This window comes from Cygnus olor, chromosome 1 (genome assembly GCF_009769625.2).
Source record: "Cygnus olor isolate bCygOlo1 chromosome 1, bCygOlo1.pri.v2, whole genome shotgun sequence".
In the NCBI taxonomy this organism is placed as follows: domain Eukaryota; kingdom Metazoa; phylum Chordata; class Aves; order Anseriformes; family Anatidae; genus Cygnus; species Cygnus olor.
In genome coordinates, this window is record NC_049169.1 from 50,566,455 (window position 1) to 50,576,812 (window position 10,358).

At 37.7% G+C, this 10,358-nt stretch overlaps 2 protein-coding genes across 10 annotated transcripts in view; one reads left to right on the plus strand and one right to left on the minus strand.

Moving 5' to 3' along the window:
- Positions 1–3,218, plus strand: part of CEP290 (centrosomal protein 290) — a 58,353-nt gene extending 55,135 nt beyond the window's left edge. For all 5 annotated transcript variants that reach the window (XM_040558028.1, XM_040558017.1, XM_040558038.1 and 2 more), the window contains 4 exons: positions 382–455; positions 591–694; positions 1,547–1,653; positions 1,932–3,218. In XM_040558028.1, the coding sequence (XP_040413962.1) occupies positions 382–455; positions 591–694; positions 1,547–1,653; positions 1,932–2,120 (474 nt within the window). In that variant the 3' untranslated portion in view covers positions 2,121–3,218. The remainder of the gene's footprint in view (positions 1–381; positions 456–590; positions 695–1,546; positions 1,654–1,931) is intronic.
- C1H12orf29 (chromosome 1 C12orf29 homolog) lies at positions 2,688–10,345 on the minus strand. 5 transcript variants are annotated; one of them, XM_040558131.1, is made up of 8 exons: positions 10,179–10,336; positions 9,100–9,168; positions 8,336–8,453; positions 7,696–7,791; positions 7,188–7,304; positions 6,642–6,836; positions 4,183–4,352; positions 2,688–3,616 (listed from the first exon to the last, which is right to left on the minus strand). In XM_040558131.1, exons 1-8 carry the CDS (start codon positions 10,266–10,268, stop codon positions 3,428–3,430), a joined length of 1,044 nt encoding a protein of 347 aa, XP_040414065.1. In that variant the 5' UTR covers positions 10,269–10,336; the 3' UTR covers positions 2,688–3,427. The 5 variants fall into 5 exon arrangements, 4 of the variants coding, with proteins under 4 accessions (XP_040414065.1, XP_040414058.1, XP_040414074.1 ...); XM_040558124.1 differs by having other exon boundaries at positions 9,100–9,171; XR_005820163.1 differs by lacking the exon at positions 2,688–3,616 and adding an exon at positions 4,616–4,819 and having other exon boundaries at positions 4,271–4,352; positions 9,100–9,171; positions 10,179–10,345.
- Positions 10,346–10,358: the final 13 nt, after the last annotated feature.

The following is a 10,358-nucleotide window of genomic DNA, read 5'->3' on the forward strand; positions in this document are numbered from 1 at the left end:
CTTCTTTCTTTACCCTTCATAAAATATACAGCACTAACCTGTACTAGCTTTAAAAGTACTGTAAACAACTAGAAGGCTTTGCAGAAAATGGTAGTGGGTAAACACTTTTTTTCCCCCCTTTGTACTCAACTAGTACTAAGGGGAAAAATTATTTATAATAGACGTGTATATAATAATATGTTTATATAATAGACCATTGTTAAATTATATTTTATATAATAATCTATTTATAATATATATAAAATTCACTGTTAGTAGTATTTTCATTTATTTTATTAGGTTATGCCAAAGAGAAGTAATTCCATGATTCCCTGTGAACTGCAGTATCTGTGGATACTGTTTTCAATATTAAGACTTTTTTTTTTTCTACCTTGTCTTAAGGTTGAGCTTCTCAAACACTTTTCTGAAGACGCAAGGACAGAACAAGGCCTCATCAGGGAGCTTCAGCTTTTAAGGTACTGTATTCCTTGGCCAATACACATGAAATAAGAATGATCAAGGAACAGACATTGCTATTTTTATTTATATTATTAGATATTCTGAAACATTATGATGATTTTTAAAAAATCTAAAATTATTTTATATTCCAGATCAACTAATAATCAATTAGAGAAAGAAAAAGCAGAACTAGCTCACCAGGTGGAAAACTATAAGCACCACATACATACGTATACAAGTGAAGGTCCTGCAGCTGGTAATCCCTTTCAGTACCTATAATAAAGATTTTCATGTATTTTGGGCCTAAAACTATTTTTACTTAATGTGTGCAAGATGGTAATAAATCCACAGAATTATTTGGATTATATTAATGCTGAAGTACCATAAACTGGAGCAGATTAAGGTCTTTGAGTACTTACACAGCCTTTCTACAGGAAGTATTAGTAAAAATTTTCTACAATGAAAGATCCAGCCTAATAAGAGGCTGGAATCTTTGCAAGATTTCCTATCCCAAGAAAGTGGGTATTTCATGCTACCATTTACTTCATAAACTTCAGAAGACTGTTTCTAGGGTTTGTCATTCATTGAAACCTAGGGCTTCAAGCTGCCAGGGAAGTGTCTATTTCCAGATACCAGCTCTGTGAATGATTTAAGAGTTAGCAGGCCTCAGTCCCATAGGGAAAACAAAGGAGGCCATGCAGAGCACTCCAGAGCAGTGCACTGCCGTAAGACTGGGGAAAAAAAAAAAACAAAAAAAAAACACTCTTATAATCATGAATACAGTTTAAGATCCATAAACTACGTACTTTCCAAAACTCCTGCATTTAATTCAGATAAACTGTACATATTGTATTTCTCAGAAGTGTGCCACTAGACTGGCCATGGGAGTACAGCATTTAGTCACAAGAATTATATACCACCACCTAATTTGTGCAAGAACTAAAGAAAAGCCCAGATGACTTGAAATTTTGGTGGTTGTTGATCACAGTTGCGTTTACACACTTCTACTGTTTCAACTTTCAAGAGAAGCAAACCTACTGTAACAAAATTGTTCATGTGATTGATTATCATTACCTTAAATTTCCTATCAAGTTGACATTTTTTGCAGGACCTAACGAAATTGTAGAGAAGGATAAAAAAGACAAGGGAATGACGGATGTAGCTGACCTCCAGGCACAGTTAAAAGCCTCAGAATTAGAAAAACAGCAATTAAAGGTGAGTTGCAAAGATTATCCTTGGCAAGAGCATCCTTTGCAAAATTATGGTCGGCTAGAAAGAGCTATTTGATATCCAAACTAACACTAAAACAACACCTCAATTTCTAAGCATTACATTTATAAAGCAGATTGTGTTGTTCATTAATTTGCTGTTTCTGGGTAGATTTTTGTGTCTCTGTAGTCAAGCAAGAACTCTGAAGAAAAAGGCAAAAAAGCTGTTGACATGTATTTCCTAAGTTCTGTATATTGACGGTACTCGTTTGTTCTTTTTAATAGGAAGAAACAAAAAAGCTGAGAAAAGAACTGGAAAACTTCAACCCTTCCTTTTTTGAAGAAATTGAGGATCTGAAATATAACTATAATGAAGAAGTAAAAAAAAATATTATTTTAGAAGAAAGATTAAAGCAGCTTTCTGAAGAGTTTGGTATTCAAGTGGATAGTCCAGCCAATGTTTCCATTGATTAGGCTAATGTTTAGTATCCTCAATATTGATATAGAAAATAAATTCTGGGGCAGTTACATAATACTGATTTGTCTATTTTCTTTCTGGAATGATACAAATTATTAAAGTTACAATGGCTTGGCATACCACAGCATGCAGAATTGGATTAGGCGGTGGATTGTGGCACACACCAGTCAAAATGAAAAACAGCTTTACCTCCCCCAGACACATAGCAATATTAATTCAGAACAGTAATTGGGGTTATATGTATTTTTCAGAAGTCCAAGCTTTCAACTCCACTTAGAAGTTCAGAAAATCTGCATGCATACTGTGTATGCTGAATTCCAGATCAATAGTACTATATAATTTATTCTTGCTGTCTTGTGCTGTAATACGTCTTGACTATGGTTGTCTCTTATAATATCACTATTTACATTTACTGAAATTTTACAAAATTCAAGAATGAACAACTGAAAATAAACAGTATTCTTCTATATAAAGAAATGTGCAGCTATGTGAAATTTTACATTTTATATACTTTATACAGATGTGTACTTTATAGTGCAAATAAACAAAGCCCACTCAAAACATCACGCATTCTCACTTTTATTTATGCCATCTTTTTTCAAATACTTAATATATCCTTGATAAATTTAGATGCAGTCTCAAAATGCCTATTACTAAACCAAGTCACATCTTTTTCTAGTTACTACGGATCTTCAAAATAGAATGAGTATAATTCCTATTACTTACTTTGATCTTTGTCCCAAATTATGAAATAACTTAATTAGGTTTTCAGGCACTAGCATAATGCTGAAACTTATCAGTTAAATAATACAGTGAATGCCTTCCCCAAGAAGAACTCGAACCTTTAAAAAATTATCACATTTCAGGCCTAATTCTAGTCCCACCAGAAATCTGTCTTGCGCTGGTAAGAAAAAACAATCTGAATTCTACATGTTACAGTAATTATATTTAGAAAAGGGCAGTCTATGGAACTTTTACAGTTGTTGGCATTCATTAACTAAACTACTCGGATCAGCCAGTATTGGACAACACACTATTTGACCATAACGGTTCCAAGAATGGGTACACAAATTAAGGATTTTTTCAGAAGTGATTAAAAAACATGCTGAAAGCTAGATCTCTGTTCTGAATGTCACATTTCCTATTACATACAATTAGTCATTTAGGAAGAACTTCAAACTGCAGAGTATTGTGCCCACTGCCTAACCAGCAAGATTCCTTTTTGTAAGGAGTTCTGTGATAGACAGAAACAAGAGGAATGCAGGACATACAGCAATTAACTTAGAATAAAAAAAAAAAAACTTCAACCATCAAACTTGATATCTTTGAGTCTGTCGAATCTTTGACCATCTAGGTTTGAAAAATGGTGAAACAAACTCTTTGGTCCAAAGTCACAGTCATAATCATTTCTATTAAAAGAAACGACAACAGGCTGAGAATTCAGGTATGTCTCTGCAAGTGGCCAGCATAAACCAAGATGATGGCGATGGAGCTAAAATAAGAAAAAATAGATCCATTTAGAGATTTGGATATGGTAGCCCAGCGGTGCCCATCTTGAAACAGAGAGGGAGGTCTTAATTCTAGGATCCCCTGCAGTAGATCTTTTCTTACAAACATTCATCAGTTACCTGTTATTTGAATAACACAACTAAGTAACTCCCAAAAGGCAAACCAGCACCACAGCTTCAGAAATAAAAATTAACTTGCTAATTAAACAGAGAACACATTCTTATGAACAATCCTTGTTCTACATGACATTACACGAAATGAATTTTTAAAATAAACTTTAAAATACTGAGCGATTCCTATACAGATAGGAAAACCATTATTTTATGTTCTCAATTACTATTATCATAGCATAGGTAATGAAAAAGTTTAATAAGCTGTCATTTGTAGTGATTACTTGTTCAGTGGCTTGACTAATTCTACTGTAACCTAATTTGCTAGAATGTTTACTATTAAAGAATTTGGAAAAGGCAAAGAGTGAACAGTAAATCACAATACCTCAGATAGTACAAATTATTACAGCGATTTCCACATGTCTATCGATATATTTACCTTGATTAAACACCCATCACGGCAGTGCCACACAATTCCTTCAACTTTACCCTCACTGCAGCCTTCAAACCAAGACAGTATGTCATTTTGATTCAAAGTAGGTGGATTCTTTATTTCAAATGCTCCATGTGGTACAAGAAGATGTACAGGTTGCTTTCTGCTTCCCAATCCTATGGTAAAAGGAACAAAAATCATCCTGCTAGTTATGTGTTTAAATTTAACCTTTTCCCCACTTTCGTTATTACAGCTATCTTAAAAGCACCCTATAAAGGCAGATTTCTGTTAGATACTACAAAAATGTCCTGCCTTTAGAAGACCAGTTAAATATATATAAGTATCAAATGTAGCCATCTCTTCCTCATGTAACATTTATATAAAATAAATCAACATGATATACAGGTTATACTATCTTCTGTTCAGTCCTCATGCTCACCTCCTCAGTAACCATAAAAATCACTGATGAAATTCTTCATGCTTTGAATCACAATCCATATCGCAAACAAGCATCTTTCTGAAAGTCTGGCCTATTTTCTTACACATGGGGATTGATACTTAGGCCAGGCTGTTAAAAAATGCACTGCCTCTTCACTGACTGAAGATTTATATTGAACAACTAAGAAAAGAGCTGTTAAAGGAACTGTAAAAAAAAATAAATAAAAAAATCTAAATTCTAACAAAGCGCTTAGACTATGTACTACTATTTTTCCTATCCATCCTTACAAATTACTATAGCAACCAAGCTAAGAAATTAAGACGTACTTGTGCTCATACATAATTGTGTTTTTTGTTTACAGACTTTTAAGGGGAGAGGTCACAGCCAAAGTTTAGCTGAAATTACACTTCTTTAAAGAGATACTCATAATATTTCATAATTTTAGAAGATTACAACTGGCTAATTATAAGCACTAAAAATTATGGTTGAATAGTGTTCTATTTTAATGGACTAAATAGTATCAAGAAAGCAAGTAAAAAAAGACAAGAAAAGGCACCATCAAACAATCTTAAAATATTTTGAAGACTAACATTTAAAACATTTTTTCCAATCAGAGTATTTATTCCTGAGGGGAAAAAAAAAAAAAAGTTACTGATTAACTGGTCTGGAAACTACAATAAGCATTAGATAAAATCTACTTCTCAACTGCTGAGAAAGCAGAGTTCTTCAACAGAATAGCCGTTTTTCCCTGTCAGGTGTCAGACACAGCTCAGCATCAATATAGCTGAAACCTCAATTTTAGGTTTGGTGTAAATGGTTTCCCCTACATAGGTATATGCAAAGCCAAGGTATACCCAGTTTTTGTTTTGTTTTAAATCACAGTTATCTTAATGCAGAAGCTTATTAATTCACGCTTCTTTACTTGAACAAAACTGCTGCTCTTTTTTGAAAGGCAATAGCAAAGCATTCTGATGTTAAATCCTGAAGAACATGAAGGCAGAAAGAGCTTCAATAGACAAGCAGACTCAGGACAACTCAGCTTTCTGAGGTGATCAGTTTTTGGTGCCAACCTGCGAGTGTTCATTGAGCTAGCCCTTTCTTTCCTTTCTAGAAGATCACAGAATCACAGAATGGGCGGGGTTGGAAGGGACCTCTGAAGATCGTCTAGTCCAAACCCCTGCCAAGCAGGATCACCTAAAGCACATTGCACAGGATGTCATCCAGGCAGGTTTTGAAAATTTCCAGAAAAGGAGACTCCAACACCTCTCTGGGTAGCCTGTTCCAGTGCTCTGTGACCCTCACAGTAAAGAAGTGCCCCCTCATATTCAGATGGAATTTCCTGTGCTTCAGTTTGTGCACATTACCTCTTGTGCTGTCACTGGGCACAACTGAAAAGAGACTAGCTCCATCCTCTCGACACCCTCCCCTCAGGTATTTATACACATTGATGAGGTCTCCCCTCAGTCTTCCCTTTTCCAGGCTAAACAGGCCCAGTTCTTTCAGCCTGTCCTCGTACAGCACGTGCTCCAGCCCTCTAATCATCTTCGTAGCCCTCCTCTGAACTCCCTCCAGTAGTTCTATGCCCCTCTTGTACTGGGGAGCCCAGAACTGGACACAATACTCCAGGTGAGGCCTCACCAGGGCTGAGTAGAGGGGGAGGATCACCTCCCTTGACCTGCTGGCAACACTCTTCTGAATGCAGCCCAGGATACTGTTGGCCTACTTGGCCCCAAGGGCACATTGCTGGCTCATGGTCAGCCTGCTGTCCATCAGGACTCCCAGGTCCCTCTCCGCAGAGCTGCTCTCCAGCAGGTCAGCCCACAGCCTGTACTGGGCTTGGGGTTATTCCTCCCTAGGTGCAGGACCCTGCACTTGCCATCGCTGAACTAAGATGTTACATTTCTAGTTTAGAACACATTTTATTATTATCATTACAGGAAAAAACATTTTACAAAGAAAATTACTATTTTCCACCTAAAATATCACTCAATAAAAAAGTATTTAAGAATTGAACATACAAACTTACCGTATGGATTTGCATTAATATTCGTCCCAATAAGCTCCAATGTTTGTTCTAGAAGTTCTGACAGTGGCACTGGACTGATTTCCAGAAGCCCAGGGTCAGCATGGTGTTTCAATACCAGTGCTATTTCGGCCTCATAATTTACAACAGATGAGTGCCAGCAATACTGCTTACTATTTTTCTCCACAGGCACCCAACCTATGAGAAAACACTGTGTTTTACCAAAGTATCTAAATTTATCAAATACACATTAGAACTGTAGATGCATTGAAAAAAAAAAAAACCACCTACCTTAGCTACAAACAGAATTACTAGAAAAGCTGTCACATCTCAAAGAAATGTCAGAGGAACACGAACTTGTCAATTTTGCTGTACAGAGCTTCAGCTGAAGACAAACTAATTATTTTCATTACATCAGAACAAAGCCTTTCTGGATAATGAATGAACAACATTCCAATTGTTTTCCAAATGTCAGCTACTATTTATAACCCTGGAACTAATTCTAATTCACATCAAAAATGATTTTTTCCCACATTTTGCCATATTTACCTGGCATATGTCCATTTTCATCAGGCAAAGGATTGCCATTAGAGAACTCTACTTCCTTTGCTGGAATCCAGGCATCAGGAACAGGCTTGAAATCTTCTTCAAAGTTCCAAATAAATTCTAGACATATAAATGTGGCATTTAGTTTTGCATAAACTGTTAGCCAATTCTACATTTTGATCTTCTATCAACGCAAGTATAAAACCTTGTTTTAAAGACAGTAGTCTGCATTACTTTGTACAAACACCAACACTTGTCATACTCATACAGTCTAGAGTTAGGAGGGTTTAAAGCCTTCAAGTAGTTTAAAATTTCAAACTAACTACAATTAAGAAATAGCTAATAACCAAGAAATAGCCAACATTATATTTAAACTAGAGCAAGAGAAATAAAGTTGAGTGACATGAAAAAAAAAAAAAAAGTAGGATCACTGACATTTCCTGTGTTAGACTAGAGGTGTTCTTCCAGTGGATAACTTACATTAACAAAGCAGGAAAAAATTGTCACTAACCTTTGCAATCTTCCAATGAATATAAGAATTGTTTAAACCTTTTTTCAGCTTGTTTGTTGGGTCTTCTGTCCAGCCTTGCACACAGATATGGTCGCCCTAGAGATGCCGGAGGTATAAAACCAGCAGTTTACTTCAGTAACCATACCCCGCAGAGTACTAAAATCAACTGCATAAAAGGTAAAATATGAATTCTCACTTGTCACTACAGAAATTTCACATCCAAAAGAATATTTAAATTAATAAATTAACTATTGTATATAAATCTAAAAATCTACTTGTAGAACCTTGCCTAGTTTAATAGAAAGTTTTCTTACAATTTCAGGTAAAGGTAAGAATCCTAGTGATGCAATGAAGCACAATCTTCTCATTTCCCCCCAACCTCCATACTCCTTTTAGTCCTTCTCAAGGAAATTAAACATCCTCTATATAAATTCTAGTGTGCAAGAAGATTTACTAATAAGAAGTTTTAAAATTGGAATAGTTCCTGGACTGGCACATTAACTTAAACTATACTTCATGTACATTGGAGAGTAAAATCTCTAACAACTTTATAGACATCTACCATATTTATTACTTTGTGGTCAAGTAAAACAAACTGCTAGTCAACATTAAAAATTTACATACGGATCTTCCTTATTACCTTTATAAGTAGTTACATAACAGCAGGTTCCATCCACCTTTTCAGTAGGAATTGCATTGTATATATCTGCCTCTAACGCCTTTTCATTTAGAGTTTCAGTTGCCAAAACTTTAAATGGCTGAAAAGAAGACAGGTACTTTAAATTCTAATCACTGCTACGTTACGGCCTTGTTTTCATATGGATTCTTGCTTCACATGGCTGGGCTCAACAAATCCAGTATTATACATTTTATTGCTGATTTCTAATACTATCAAAGTACACCAGTGTTTCTTCAAGACAAGTTTGGAGAATACCGTAAGGCAAAAGAACAAAGGCAATCTATTTGCAGTCTCTGTCCCTCTTTTCCATTTTTGATTTAGAGACTGTTCTGCCTTCCACTTTAAATGGTGCATATAATTCAGATGGGTTTCAGTCCAACATTACAAAATTTTGAAATATACCTTCCTGTATTCCTACGGCAATAAAAGCTCATCATGACTACCTGGCCCTACCTTTTTGTTTGGAACTGAACAGCAATGGCACCATGATCAATACAATGCAGAGACCACTGGAACGCAAGGTAGCAAAGCATTCTATTGTAAAATACTCAATGTAAGCGTTAACTAAACATTTTTGTCTCAAAAAGAATACAGAAATAAGTGATCCAGGGATCTGAAACAAATATCCAAGCACAACTAGTCCAAGTTTCCAAGGTTTTCCTTAGTAGAACTTCTGTAACGGTTTCTGTGAAAACATGTTAATGTTTATGTTTGGATTAAGATATCTTCCTGTATAACCATCCATCCCTCCTCGCTCCCTCGTCAGCTCTGAATTGTAAACTGGTCACCATCTCCTGCTATCAAAACACAAAGAAGTCCTTGACTTGAAAAACACAATACGTAGAATTCATAAAATGAGAAGCTCCTACATACTTCCTTTACATTGCATGACTTTATATAAGTATGTATTCAGTGATTGTATCTGTAACCATAACAAAGTATTTATGAAGACAACGTTTTTAGGATAGTGAGAAAATATCAGTTGGTTTTCCTATCACCACCGCTGCCTTTCTTTCCTAGTGGCCAAATCCCATGTAATATACTTGCCTGCACTTGGAACAAGAAAACAGAGCATACCAGTTCGAGATCTAATCCTATCTATTTTTTGTATATGCATGAACACCCATTTAGGGAAGGAGCCTGACATGACCACTATCAATACGGTGCTGGTACTGACAGTTTAACAACAGCTATTGATGCACTGGCGTTATTTTATTTCTTCCACCCAAAAACCAACCATCACTAAGAGGATGTCATGCAGATGGATTCCTGTTCACCGTGCAGTCGACAGGCAGCGGGAGGTGCTCTTACTAAAACTGGAAACCTAACGCTGGAGCTCTACAGGTGAAAGGCACCTATATCTGTCCACAGCTGCCTTTTACATCTCAGTGGAGACATTGGTCTCCATTGCTTTCACCTTGGTAAATAATACGCAACTTAAGAGCCTCATACACCTTCGATCACAGAAAACAGTGATAATAATGATTAAAAATGCGTGTTTTTCCCCAAGAGGCAGGGGCTGCAGGCCTGCTTGCGGCCTGCTTTACACACACCCGAGCGCTCCCGCTGGAGCAGCCTGGCTCCTTGCCATGTTGCCTACACTTGGAAAAAGCAGAGAGGGAGTCAGGGCGGACCCCGGACACCCCCGTCAGGAGGAGCGGAGCTGAGGGGCCCCCATGCGGGCCGGGCAACCCTCGGGGCGGTCCCGCAGGGCGAGAGGCCTCCTGCCAGCTGGGCCGGGCGGCTCCCCCTCGGTGTGCTGGTGCTGGTGCTGCTGCGCGCCCCCCCGCGCCGCCCCGGGCACCTGCCGCTGCCGCTTGGCCGAGGGCTCCTCCTTCACCTCGGTGACGAACAGGCACGGCACCTTACGCTGCACCGCGCCCCGCCGCCGCATCGCCCCGCCGCGCCGACGGCCACTGCCAGACCGATCGGCGGCCGCGAACTGCGCCCGCGCAGCCCTCCCGCTCCCTCCCTCCCTCCGCAC

What these genes read in the sequence shown, in the direction of transcription:
- C1H12orf29 (XM_040558124.1), bottom strand. Translation starts at nt 10,268, where the DNA reads ATGCGGCGGCGGGGCGCGGTGCAGCGTAAGGTGCCGTGCCTGTTCGTC. An exon ending in TTATGTAACTACTTATAAAG is followed by an intron (nt 7,792 to 8,335) that starts GTAATAAGGAAG and finishes CGGCATCTCTAG; the next exon opens with GGCGACCATATCTGTGTGCA. An exon ending in GTGATGGGTGTTTAATCAAG is followed by an intron (nt 3,617 to 4,182) that starts GTAAATATATCG and finishes TTCTTATTTTAG; the next exon opens with CTCCATCGCCATCATCTTGG.